Here is a 14,323-nt window from a genome sequence, read left to right as displayed (position 1 = left end):
CGCACAGCCCTCTGCCCGTTTCTCACTGGGGATTCTGGTGTGAGAAGTAGGCAGGTGGCTTTGTCCGGTTGCCTAGGATTGAGCAGAGTGCAGTAGCTTACACTGTCCCCAGACTGGGATCACCACAGCCTCAGGAAGGCACAAGGAGCAGAGCAGAGGGGTAGTTGTAGACTGAATGCCTGTACTGCTCCTTTTCCCACTATAACTTCTTGTGGAAAATTTATACCGCTAGAATTGAATGTTTGTATGTGGCCTATATTATGCCTTATAGTCTGCACTCAGCTGTCCCTTGTTCATATTCTTGAGCATGGCACCAAGAATGGAAAACGGGTATCTTTTGTCACCTTTGTGCTGCTATAAAATTTACATCCCAGGGAATTTTTCACAGAAACATTCAGAATTATGGGAAATTATTTACTTTTTAAAATATCATCTTATATCCTTAGCATCTGTGCCAAAACCCCCATCTGGGTGGGTATGGGGTTTGTGCAACAGAAAGTAGCAATAAGTGGTGTCACTTCATTGTGGCAGACATCTAGTTTATCTGCTTTATGGCAGGGTACAGCTGGAGCTACCCACACTTCAGACACCCCAGGCAGGTATCTGGAAACTTGAGCAGCCCAATCTTTCACAGCCCAGGAATTCCCAGGCAGGATCCGGCCCCCAGAGCACCTGCCTGGCTTTCCCCACTTACCAAGACGCACACTCCAAAGATCCCAGGGATGCATCTCAGTAATGGGGAAAGCTGGACAGGCAGTCCCAGGGCTTTAGGGGCCCAATCCTTCACAGGAATTGGTGGAGTGTGCAGGACAAAGTCCCTCAAGTCCTAGGAGAACACAGTGCCTCTTTCTCTGCAGCATCAGTGGGCTATATATTTCATCTACTGAAGTGGATCAGCTGTGCTGGGATGCATCCCAGCATAGGTGATCACTTCATTTGGAGATACCTGTCTCTACCCTATGATGATATCCTACCCCTTCTAGGAATCAGTCTGTGGGCTGTTTAGCTGGGCTTATCACTCTCTATGGGTTCTCCAGCTTTAACCATGCTTCATTCAGGATTTAAGTGCAAGTGATTTAGCTTTATTTGTAGAGTTCCCAGCTTGGCCGCACATAACCATGTAATGTTATAGCTGTTGTCCTATTGAACATTTTCCCTTTGAAATAGCTCCAAACGTACATTTGTCTTCCCAGAGAAATTGCCTACTTCTTCTAGACGAGTATTCACATTGTAAAACAGTTGATATTTGTCTCCCATGCAAACTGGATTTCTTGTTTTCCATCTTAAACTGCTTCTTGATTTTAAGTGTCTGTTACTGATTGTAAAGGCCAAGCAGGTTTAAAAGTAAAGGTATCCTAGATGGGTGGAAAAACATTCTGCAAGGAAGTGTAGTTAAGCTATTGAACAGTTAATTTTGTTTTGCAGCAAACACTTTTATTTTGCTATTAGCGCTTAAAAATGCCTTTCAGTATACAGCAACATTGGCTTTAAAATGAGGATATACTTCCTGGTAATTTAATCTTCCATTCTAGTTTAATTTGGTAATGGGGGGAGTTGACTCAGAAGCTGTTGGGGTGGATGTGGTAAAGGTGGAAGCATCAGAAGCATCTGTGCGCTCTGTGCACCATAAAAACACTGATTCAGAAAACAGTTTTTCTTTTTAATTAACTTGATCTCAGCAGATGCTTTTTTGTTTCTAATTTCATAAGGGACTGCATGCCCTACAGTACTATTCCATGTTGTCTTTATTTCTTGCAACCACTTTCTTTAAATGGTTTCTAAAGACCATTCTAGGCTCTTTTAGTGCAGGTCCCCATTGCATTTGATACCCATTAGCCTTACTTTTGCTTCCTCAAATATAATAGTGTATTTCTGTTTTCCAGTGCTAGTACTATGCACTGTTGGGTCTGTGGCTCTTTCCTGGTTACTAGTACTTCTGAGTTAGTTGATCTCGTTGTTGGCGATAGTTGTTATGCTCTTAATATATGTGCTGGCATTGCACCTTTTGTGATGAGAAGAGGATATTCAGTGACTTTCTGTGCTCAAGATGTTCTTCCCACTTCCATGCACCCAGGGAATTGACTTTTGACAGATGAATTGTGTTTTTTCCAATCCTTTTTGTTCCAAAAGTATCCCTTCTAACTAAACATTAATTTGTCATGCATACCCAGCAATCTTAGACTTCTGCAGTTCTATTTGTCTAGGTTAGTCTTTCTCTTCCACCCAAGTTGAACGATACAAACTTTTGCATTAAAATAACGCTTAATGAAAATTTAACTTTGTTATAGTATTTTGATATGCAATTAATCTTTCTGAACAGGTCTTTGTCTGGAGAAAAGAGTATTCTATAAACTCATTTCTGGACTTCATGCTAGCATCAACTTGCATCTATGTGCGAAATGTCTTCTTGAAGGTAACTGATAATCAAGTAAAAATTCTGAATGTTTTTATTTTAAGCTACCGTTGGAGTTCAGCTTATTTTTCCCCAAAGCAGTCAGGTGTGTGTGCATAAGAAGCACTGTTTTTCTATATTTACAACCTTTACCATTTTTTTTCCTTTGGTTAGAAACCTGGGGAAAGCCTAGCTGGGGACCTAATGTAAAAGAGTTCATTCGCCGCTTTGATTCTATTGAAACAAAAGGAGAAGGACTGAGAAGGCTAAAAAACTTGTACTTCTTATATTTGATTGAGCTACGTGCTTTGTCAAAGGTTGCACCATACTTTGAGCGTTCAATTGTAGACCTTTACACTGGAAATGTCAACGAGGATGCTGAATCTAAAGCCCTCTTGTTGGATATCTTCAGAGACACAAAGTAAGATATGGGGTCTTTTACTAGTAATGTGAAATTTCCAACCAGATTCTGGGAGAAGTAACTTTTGGATAGAGAATGTGTGTTAGACAACAGGGTGAAGGAAGCGAGAACTGTGGGAAAGTAAAGAGAAGCTAGAAGAGAGAAATGAAGGTGTCAAAGAGTGGGAAAAGTTTGTCAGAGCTATTAAGAAACTTTTTTTTTTAAACAGAAGCTTTAACCTTGCTCTTTTCCAGTTAATATTTATAAACAATTCTACTGAATACTAGAAAAATGCAACATCTAGGCTTTGTAAATGTTAAAAACTTTTAACAGGATCAGCTCTAGGAATTATTTTCTATGTATTAAGGGTTTAAATATTTCTGAAAACATTTTTTTATTTTGAGAACCAGCTGGCTATATATAATTATTGATTTAGTGTACATCACAAATACCCGAGAGGATTAGGATTTTTGCCTTGTACTTCATTATATTTAATCTGTGTATGTGCAGGTGTGTTACTTTTTGCTGCCACACAGGCTGTCATGTTTCTTTCATCAACACACATTAGCGAAAAGTTCTAAATACTTGCAAAATTGTGAATTTGTGAACTTGAATGGTAAATTGTTGTGCAAGTTTATTATCTTAATTTGTTTGATCAGGTCTTTCACCATGCACTTTGATGAAAAGTCCATGTTTGCAGGAGATAAAAAAGGGGCCAAATCACTGAAGGTAAAGTTCTAAAATACATCTGCATTTTAAGTTGTCCATTTAATGATTAAAACTCGTAATATTGTTTTAATGACAAGCAGTTTCTTAATAAATCTTAATGATGGGTGAACCTTGTACAGAGGTCTTACAAAGATTAAATTGGGTCAATATGCCATGTGTTTGCAACAAGTGTGTTGGGTATCTAAACATTTCCATTAAGGTAGCTGAAGAGCTGCTTTATAGTACCCTCAGCCCAGGACATTGAAATGTCTTCTGCTGTGGATACCATGGCAAGCCACATCTTCCTTAGTCATCATAATAAAGAACATTGTTTTTTATGTGGAATGTTCCCTATAGGGCATTTTTTTCTTTTCTTCTTTTTTTAACAACATTTTGTGGGTGGGCAGAAGTAATTCAGTTTCAAAGAAACTGAAATACAAGTTTCACATCAGAAAGACCTGGATCTTAGGCCCCTACTACACGATAGATATAGAGATAGAGAGAGAGAGAGAGAGAGAGAGAGAGAGAGAGAGATAGATATTATGCAATTAACTGGTGCAGTAATTTAGATCAGCCAACACGTGCAAAATTTATCACATAATAAAAATTACTATCCATCAATAAAAAGAGCCACCCAGCTATAAAGTTAGTGCTTCAAAATGTGTAACAACTTTATAGTAGTTTTTATCCAGCTTTAATTTGAATGTGTAGCAGGGCCTTTAGAGCAAGGGTAGGCAATTATTTAAGCTGGAGGGCCACTTAGGGAGTTTTGGTGAGCTGTTGTGGGCTGCGTCAGTGGTACATTACTAGACTGGTTCAGGAGTGCCGGGCGGGTGAGGTCTTCATGGAGACTGGCCTGAGACCCTCACAGGCAGGGTGCGCCCTGCTAGGCAGATGGGATGGATCTGTGGGCAGGCACAGAGTGGCAGGCAGGGTTGGGGTCAGGATTGCGGGGAGGTGACAGTAAGGAGCCATGCAGGGAGCAGATCATGGCTCTGCCCTGGGTAACTTTTGGATAGAGAATGTGTGTTAGACAACAGGGTGAAGGAAGCGAGAACTGTGGGAAAGTAAAGAGAAGCTAGAAGAGAGAAATGAAGGTGTCAAAGAGTGGGAAAAGTTTGTCAGAGCTATTAAGAAACTTTTTTTTTTAAACAGAAGCTTTAACCTTGCTCTTTTCCAGTTAATATTTATAAACAATTCTACTGAATACTAGAAAAATGCAACATCTAGGCTTTGTAAATGTTAAAAACTTTTAACAGGATCAGCTCTAGGAATTATTTTCTATGTATTAAGGGTTTAAATATTTCTGAAAACATTTTTTTATTTTGAGAACCAGCTGGCTATATATAATTATTGATTTAGTGTACATCACAAATACCCGAGAGGATTAGGATTTTTGCCTTGTACTTCATTATATTTAATCTGTGTATGTGCAGGTGTGTTACTTTTTGCTGCCACACAGGCTGTCATGTTTCTTTCATCAACACACATTAGCGAAAAGTTCTAAATACTTGCAAAATTGTGAATTTGTGAACTTGAATGGTAAATTGTTGTGCAAGTTTATTATCTTAATTTGTTTGATCAGGTCTTTCACCATGCACTTTGATGAAAAGTCCATGTTTGCAGGAGATAAAAAAGGGGCCAAATCACTGAAGGTAAAGTTCTAAAATACATCTGCATTTTAAGTTGTCCATTTAATGATTAAAACTCGTAATATTGTTTTAATGACAAGCAGTTTCTTAATAAATTTTAATGATGGGTGAACCTTGTACAGAGGTCTTACAAAGATTAAATTGGGTCAATATGCCATGTGTTTGCAACAAGTGTGTTGGGTATCTAAACATTTCCATTAAGGTAGCTGAAGAGCTGCTTTATAGTACCCTCAGCCCAGGACATTGAAATGTCTTCTGCTGTGGATACCATGGCAAGCCCCATCTTCCTTAGTCATCATAATAAAGAACATTGTTTTTTATGTGGAATGTTCCCTATAGGGCATTTTTTTCTTTTCTTCTTTTTTTAACAACATTTTGTGGGTGGGCAGAAGTAATTCAGTTTCAAAGAAACTGAAATACAAGTTTCACATCAGAAAGACCTGGATCTTAGGCCCCTACTACACGATAGATATAGAGATAGAGAGAGAGAGAGAGAGAGAGAGAGAGAGAGAGATAGATATTATGCAATTAACTGGTGCAGTAATTTAGATCAGCCAACACGTGCAAAATTTATCACATAATAAAAATTACTATCCATCAATAAAAAGAGCCACCCAGCTATAAAGTTAGTGCTTCAAAATGTGTAACAACTTTATAGTAGTTTTTATCCAGCTTTAATTTGAATGTGTAGCAGGGCCTTTAGAGCAAGGGTAGGCAATTATTTAAGCTGGAGGGCCACTTAGGGAGTTTTGGTGAGCTGTTGTGGGCTGCGTCAGTGGTACATTACTAGACTGGTTCAGGAGTGCCGGGCGGGTGAGGTCTTCATGGAGACTGGCCTGAGACCCTCACAGGCAGGGTGCGCCCTGCTAGGCAGATGGGATGGATCTGTGGGCAGGCACAGAGTGGCAGGCAGGGTTGGGGTCAGGATTGCGGGGAGGTGACAGTAAGGAGCCATGCAGGGAGCAGATCATGGCTCTGCCCTGGGCCCCAGCCCTGCACTGTCACTACCCTGTGATCCTGCCCCCTATCTCCTTGCTCATTCTACTTCCGAATGTCACTTCCCTCCAGCCTGTGGTCCCATCCCATCACCTGGCTGAGCATGCCCAGCCCACCAGGGTCCTGGGCTGGTCTCCATTGAAGCAACCCACCCACTCCATCTGGTGCTTCCAGCAGTGGGTGCAGGGTGGACAGGCTGGGGTGCCTGGACAGTGGGGCTGGGAGTGACACTGGTAGTAGTCACCAGAAGGAGCCACCACCATCAGGGCTGCCAGGAAGCTGAGTCTAGCTGCCATGCTACCGCAGGCCTGCTACGTGCCTGTGGGTGGAGGAACCAGCCACATATGCTGCAGCCCAGGCTGCCCCCCGTGCCTGGGTCAAGTGGCTTGGGGACCTGCCATGGACTGCAGAAATCCCTTGTGGACCATATTTTGCCCACTCCTGCCCTAGAGGCAAGTACTTAATCTTCAAGTACTTCATCCAGGTGACTGTGTCTTCCATTGTTGTGTGGCCATTAATTCAAAATTGGCTGATTTGTATCGCATTATTGTGAGGGCAGAAATTTGTTAACTGAATTAGTACAATTTTATTTCGTACTAATTCATTATATTAGTGTGACAATTCAGTTTGTATTTTAAAGGTTGCTTACAAAACAGCTAGTTGTCTGTTTCTAGCCTATTTTTCTAAATGAATGCTTTGAATAAGTTATAAAAACAACTTTTTTTGCTCCGTATTAATTTTGTCTCATATCTATCTCTGAATACCTACTTTGTAATCTTTTACAGGAACTCTCTTAGGGAAACAAGTTGATTTACTATAGCATATAATAGTAGAACAGTACTTCCTAATAGTACTATATTAGGAAAGCCGGTGTTTTATAAATTTTGAAAATGCTGGGCTTTTTAAAGACTTATTTAGATCGAAACTTCTTTTATGCATTTATTGGTAGGAAGAATTCCGGCTTCATTTCAAGAATATATCCCGCATAATGGACTGTGTTGGCTGTGATAAATGTAGATTATGGGGCAAACTGCAGGTGGGTTGTATTTTGTTTACTTCATGCACGTTATTTGGAAACTTACTCTCTCTCCTAGAACTTGTAGGCTGTTTGTCATCTTACTGCTGAGGTCATGCGTATGTTCAATCTTTGGTATTTCTGTGTGCTATCATGATATAACTGAACAATTATTAAAATCTTGGAAATTATTTTTTTATAATTTGCCACAATTCTTTTACTAAGATGTAAATTTTCAAAGTTTTATGAACAATAACTAGCATCAGAAATTCATAATAACGTAATAAGATTTTGTTTAATATTTCAAGCTTCAAGTGTAGCATGTTTCTGACATTAAATAGCTAGATGAGCCTTGCAAAATCCATTCACCAAGGACAAGTAGGAAGCTTTTCTGGCAAGTATAACAAATGAAGTGTATCCAATAAGAAACATTCCAAAAGCATACAACTGATTTGGGAACCATGACACTTAAAAATTGGATTCTCTTTATCTGCCTTCTGGTGTCTGCGTCTTAATCGTACTCATTTCAAATTTTTCAGATGCCTCTTTCCACCCATAAGGCATAGGTACATTTTATTTTTTTAATGAAAATTGAGGTCATTGTGCATTCACTAGCCTCCAGAAGTGATGGCTTTAAGAAAAAAAACCCCACACTTTTTACAAGACTTGCAATAGAATTAGGTACATTGCCAATTTGTGAAATGTCACAGCTGCACATCTAATTTCATTTGAAGAAGAAAAAAACCTAGGCCATATAGCTGGAATACAAACTTAAATGCAGTCTTATTATCTGGGAATAATACTCTGAAATTGAGTGCTGCCATCATGTGATCAGACTTACAGCATTGTAGAAAGAACTGCACACTTAGTTCAGTAGCAAAATGAATGGAGGAGCAAGTGTGGCCCCTAGGTTCTCAGGGCTCAGCTCTCCTGGCCTGTTAGGAGAAATTCTGTTCTCTGGTTCCTTTATGCTACTCTTACCCTTTTTTCCTCCTCATTTTTTCATTGACTAAAGCCAAACAGCTTTCCCATTCTGCAGTCTCCTCTTGCAGCTGCTTCCAACCACTGCCTCCTGCCAAATGTCTCTGGTCCTTCCCCAGTGCATAAAAGAAGTAGTAGAAAATAACTGTTGTCTTGCCTCCAACCCTGTTTAGCACCTCTGGGCACTACACACAAGGTTGGGGTTTAGATCACAAACCTCACTCCTTTCCTGCAGGTGGAGAAACCAGGATGTGAGGACTTTTTACTAGGGAAGACTGGTTTGACCAAGGGGAAGGGAGAAGAGGTGAGGTGACCCTGTAGCAGTGATGAGGCCTAACTGGAGGAGAGGGGGATGATAGGCTCTACTAGTTCTGAAGAGTTTTTTTTCCTACTTTGTGATTAACATATTTGGAAGAACAGGGAGAGAAAGTGGAAAGGAATTAACAGAAAAACTTTGAAGGTCAGGAATATGTTTAAATTTAATAGGTGAACCTGTTGATGAGGCAAGTGCATAAGGATCATCTGATATGTTTGCCTGTGTTTTAATAAGCACTTTCTCAATTGTTTTTTTTTCTCTGCCCAAGGATGAACTAAACTTAAATTTATTAATGCTAAAAAATCTTAATTTTCTTTTTAGACTCAAGGATTAGGAACTGCCTTAAAGATTTTATTCTCCGAAAGAGAAATACAGAACCTTCCTGAGAATAGTCCATCCAAAGGCTTTCAACTGACACGTCAAGAAATAGTTGCTCTTGTAAATGCATTTGGAAGGTAAGTCTGTCTCATATAAAATAAAAAATGGCTAATAAATTCTGAAGCGTTTCTCATTAATCCTAGCTATCTGGAAATAAGTTGAGAACATTTTATTTTGGATCTTTTGGGGGGGAAAAAAGCCTTATTTAGACTGTTTGATGCTTCCTTTTTTGTAGAATCAGGAATTCCTTGAGCATGGCACTTCTCTCAGTTTGGTCTGGAATGTACACACATGAAAAAGAACATCTTAAAAAAAGAAAAAAAAAGAAAAAAGCTAAATCTTAATGTACAAGTGGGCAGAGACTTGAGGATGTGGTGCTTGTATTTGTCCATATTATTTAACTATTAGGATAAATGTTTTTAACTGGTAAAAATCTGGCACGTGTGGCAAATGAGCATAGTATTGCCAGTTTAAGGGGGGGGTGGTCCATCATTGTGCATAGGAATTAAAAGAAAGCCCACTTTGTTTCTCAGACCACACTTTGGAGAGCTGACAGAACTTTTCAGGTCTCTAGCTCTTGTTCTACTGACAGTTATTTTACATATAACTGAAACTGTTGATATTGCTTTGTGACCATGGTCATATTTTAATGATTGAGGGGGAAATGAAGGGATTTATTTAAGTTCTCGTGATCATCTTTTTACTGTATATTGTGAGTAATATCCATAAATATTGCAAATTTCTTATGAAGAAAAATGGTTTTGGCTTCTAAAATTGTTTAAATCAAATTAATTGATGGTTAATGAACAAGTGGAGGATGGATTTGTAATATCTTTGCTAGTTTCAAGTTATACTAATACCCCCCCCCCCTTTTTTTTTTTTTTTAACAGGCTTTCAACGAGTATAAAAGAATTGCAGAATTTTAAAGTGTTATTACAGCATACTAGGTAATGAAGGCTTTTGCTCATCCTGGTAGTGATGACCATTAAATGACTGCATCAAGCAGACAGACAAAACAATCCTTACAGGACTGGTTATGAACTGAAAAAAAAATCAAATACCAACTTGAATATTTATGTTGTTTCAAATGGAAATGGTTATTAATTAGAAAATATATTTATGAATGACATGTATAGTTTTTAAACATGTAAATTATGCTGACCTCTCCTGTCCAGTTTCTCTGCTTATCATTTACCAGTAAATCAGTTTTTTCTTTAGTTCATTCTTTCATTCAAAAACAACTGTTTAACATGAAATTACTATACCTTCATCCTGACTGCAGTGTTGATGTGAATAGACTTGCCCTACCACCAAGAGGAAAACACCAGGTGGTCCTCCTTTTTAAATCATGGGTATCAATATATTTTAAGGACCAGATACTGAGTCTAATCCTGTAGAAGGAAATCCTTCTTTTCCTTTCTTAAGCTCTTGCTTTTATTTCCTTGCATTAAATTTTTTTTTTAAAGTGGGAAACTGAATTGAATCTGTTTTCTACTGTGACAGCCTTATCAGCCTGTTGATGCCAACTATTTTCTCCACTGTTTGTAAACTTTTATTTTTTTTAAAACATACATGTACATAACTGCTTTGTTGCTGATGGAGCAAGAGAGGAAATAACTTTTACCAATCCCTTTACTCTGCCTGTGTCTGCTGAGGAGGTTTTAAAAGTTAAGTACTTGCTGCTAGCTGAGGAGCTTGGGTCAAGCTTGCCATTCAGTCTTTGGTCACAGGTTCAGCGTCCAGAAATTTTGTGGACTGTTATAAAAAGTTAATATAGCACATTTGAAGCAGTGGAAATGGGTTGGCTTGAATGGGATTGCTTGTTTGTAGTTCTACATGAAAAGGGCAGTGCAAAAAAAGAAAAGGTTGTTTATAGACTTTTAGTGGTATGTTTAGGATTTTTTTTAAGTGTGTTGGCATTTAATACTGCATACTTTATCTATGCATTCCCTAACAGTTCCTTTTTAAAAAGGGTATTCAGCATACATAATGAAACGGGTATATTACAGTGAATCCTGCATAAATTGATTGTTCTGTCGGTGTCAAAAGAGAATCCAGAGACGGCACTACTGGTTAATAGCAATCAATAATTGATGTAAATCAAAATTGAAATAAGTAAAGCAAGGAGAATAGTATTTTTAAGCAACTTGTTTATAAGTTGTAGTAAATTGTGTTTTGGTGAGGATAATTAATTCAATATCAATGTTTATAATGCTGGTACAGTCTATAGATGTCTTTATAGCATGTTTTATTTTCAAAAGTAAAAACAGTTTTCACAAAATGAATAAAAAGTGCTCTTAAACATTTTTCATCTTTATCAAAGCTTACTCTGACTTGCTTGTTGATCATTAAATTTTATTTTCCATAATGCAGTTCTTTACAGTGCAGAAAGAACTCTTGAAATCTGGGATTTTTGTATTGTGTCCTTCTCTGGTCTTGAGCCACAGGCAAAATTACTTACTTTTTTCCCATTAGAAACAAATTTGCTTATTGTGCTCATAACATTTGCTCTGTGGTGAGGTAAAAGTAGTGTGAAAACTAAATGGAAAATTACTTCTGGTGATAGCTGACTAAATTATCATTGAAACTGGTATCCAGTTTTTGTAAGTTTTACTGTTAAGACTTAGAGGAAAAAATGCTAGAACTCATTTTAAACAGTCTTGATGCAATGTTAACGTAAACTAATGCTAATTAGTAAACTAATTTCTCTCTAGGGAGAGAAATTGCACATAAACCAGAATAAATGTTTGGAAACCAGCTCATCTGTAACACAATAGAAGTTCAGTGTACGTAAACGACTTTCAAAATGGCCGAAACCAGTTTGAGATAAACCTGGATGGAAGTAATATCAGACTTAAATCAGTTTATTGAACTTTTGCCCCAGATCCCCCTCCCGATTCAAGTGAACTCGCAGTCCCCCAGCATCCCATGATGCTTTGTACCTCCCCTGCAAGCTCCCCCTTGCTGGGTGGGCAGGCTAGCATTGGCCCAAGCTGTCTGCTTCAGCCAAACAGGGAGTTGTGCTCTAGCACCCCCCGGCTTCCTGCCTGGGCCACAGCAGGCATGCAGCTGCATTTTCAGAGTCAAAAGTGAATGTCTGTTCACCTGTAGATGGAACCAATAAATGCAGTTTAGACTAATCTGTGCAGATTGAATCGATTCAGCCTCGGGCTTCTTGACTGTCTCCACTTAGCTAAAATGTAGCTTACCCTGCTCAGTAACTTAACAGTTGTCTTAGTTTTAAATTTAGTGTTTAAAAACATCTTATTTTGACTGGCTTATAGCTGAAAGGACCTCAGATGTTTCTCTCCCTCATGTTTCCTTAGTCATTAAGGCCTACAATTGAGCCTGCAGGTTCACTCCTGTGTGAGGCATGGCACACAGAAGAGACTAAATTGCATTGTTAGTTGTATTAGGGTGTCTAGAGCCTTGCATAACCATCCTTCTCATTATTTCAATTTAAAAATAAAAATAGGTACTCTGTTTTGAGCTGGAATTTAAGATTTTAACATTCCTTTGCTTCCTTCTTGCTTTGTGGGAGGGAGAGGAGAAATAGTTTGTCACTTGGTTGGGGGGTGCAATTGTATTATTGTCCTCAACACCCAGTTCCCAGCTAATATTAACGGACACTGGAGAGACATTGATACATGTTCCCTCCATCCACTTGCTTACATGAGAGCAGGTTAGAGGATTTGAGGGGGCATGTGGTCCTTGAAAAGCAGCCTCCTGCACACACAGCCACAGTCCAGCAAAATGAATGCAGCTGTACAGGAGAGCAGGAAGAAGGATTTTACTCCTTTTTATTTCTAGGCCGTCTACGGCTTATGGCAGGTACCATAAGCCCTAGACGCAAACAAATCTTACTATCTGGTACAAACAGTATATTAAAATCCAAGACACGACATTTGAACTTCTGAGGAGGAGATCATGCACGTTTAGTAAAACAGATAAATATTAATTTGTCAAATTTATCACAAACTGTTTTATTTGGTGATTGTGCTTTATATTGCTGTGCATGCATGAAATACCACACTGTGCCACACTTCTTAAAGCTTCATGTTGATTGTTAGGAAGAAGAAACTTTTCTCTGTTGTGCTTTTTTTCTGAGAAATGATCTATAATACATTGCAAGTACTATAGATGCTGCTGCTTATAAATTAACAAGCTCCAACTTGTAAACCTCAGCGCTGTTTAATGTTTGAATCCTTAATGTATCTAATTTATTGAATTATGTAATTTAAGTTTATTATACTCCAAAACTGACATTAGATCTGCTTGCTGCAATTTTAAACACATGTATAAATCTTTCCTATCTCTTACATCTGAATCTGTAAAATGCAAATTAAAGTAACTATTTTTCTGGTATACATTTTCCTTTTGTGAGTATAAGTTTGTAAACTTTTCCTGGTTGAAGACACTGTTTTCCTTTTTAGATTTTAACAATCCGTATGCGTATCCTATTTTTCTTTATATAATCATTACTAATACTGAAATAGGAAAAGTATCCTTTTAAAATTCAAATGACCTGTTAGTCTTGCAACACATTTAAGAATTTTAAGAAGCTACAATTTAAGCAACAACTTAGAAATTGAAGTCTGCCAAAATCTTTTTTACTTTTTTGTTGAATTCCTATTTAAAAGGCAAATCATGAACTATTTTGACTTGGAATTATAAGCATTAATACTTCAGTGTGCTGAATAAAGCACTCATACCCTTTTAAGCTGTTTTAATTTTCCTCTGATTATTTTCTAATGAGCATCTACATAAGTGGTATGACCAGCTGATGTAAATAAGTCAGTAAAGTAAGTGGAAGAAAATAAGCTAAATCCTCCCCTCAGGATGTCATCTTATTTTCAGTGAATACAACTACTACTAATAATGTTTCCACCTCCTTTCACCGCTACCATTTCTAGCTGGACTTAACTAAAATTGCTCTCAAATATAGTGTTTTGTGCTGAAATCAGCATTGGCTTGCTCCTTATTACAGCTTTACTTTTTTTATTCTCACCCTGCCATTCCTTGAGCTTTATGTTCCTCGGTGTGTGAGCAAGATTAGCTTCCTTGCAGTTCTGCTTCTCTGCTCACATGTTCACTTCCTTGAGAATTTGGATGCTACTTTTTTGTGTATCCTCTTTTGTTTTTCCATCTACCCTGAACTATCTTTAGTTGTTGATCTTTGGCTTTTTCTTTACTAGGTCACCGGCTCTTCCCAAGTCAAAGGAATTGACTAGAACATTTGAAAACAATTTTATATTTGGTAGGATATAGCTTGCAGTTGCAGTGAAACCTGACTTCAACCCACTTTGACCCATAAAGATCAAAACCCTAATGAGTTAGAGTAGCTTTGTCAGTCTCCCCATTAAGTAGCTAGTATCCATGAGTTAGAATCTTACTGAATACCTTTACTTGTCTGGCAACTTTTTTTTTCATATTCCTAAATACAGCTTTTTAGATTTAAAAATGTACTTTCTACTTCACTTTTGCT

The 14,323-nt window shown here is 38.1% G+C and overlaps 1 protein-coding gene across 1 annotated transcript in view; it reads left to right on the top strand.

Annotated features, from left to right (window-relative positions):
- The window catches only part of ERO1B (endoplasmic reticulum oxidoreductase 1 beta), a 47,409-nt gene extending 35,540 nt beyond the window's left edge, over positions 1–11,869 (top strand). Inside the window, exons 12-17 of the mRNA XM_025213820.1 lie at positions 2,321–2,413; positions 2,567–2,813; positions 3,452–3,521; positions 7,098–7,184; positions 8,782–8,915; positions 9,729–11,869. Of these exons, the coding sequence (XP_025069605.1) occupies positions 2,321–2,413; positions 2,567–2,813; positions 3,452–3,521; positions 7,098–7,184; positions 8,782–8,915; positions 9,729–9,789 (692 nt within the window). The 3' untranslated portion in view covers positions 9,790–11,869. The remainder of the gene's footprint in view (positions 1–2,320; positions 2,414–2,566; positions 2,814–3,451; positions 3,522–7,097; positions 7,185–8,781; positions 8,916–9,728) is intronic.
- The last annotated feature ends 2,454 nt before the right edge of the window (positions 11,870–14,323 follow it).

This window comes from Alligator sinensis, unplaced genomic scaffold (genome assembly GCF_000455745.1).
Source record: "Alligator sinensis unplaced genomic scaffold, ASM45574v1 scaffold93_2, whole genome shotgun sequence".
NCBI classification, from domain to species: domain Eukaryota; kingdom Metazoa; phylum Chordata; order Crocodylia; family Alligatoridae; genus Alligator; species Alligator sinensis.
The sequence above is the reverse complement of the archived record's forward strand: the minus strand, read 5'-3'. Positions and strand labels throughout refer to the sequence as shown.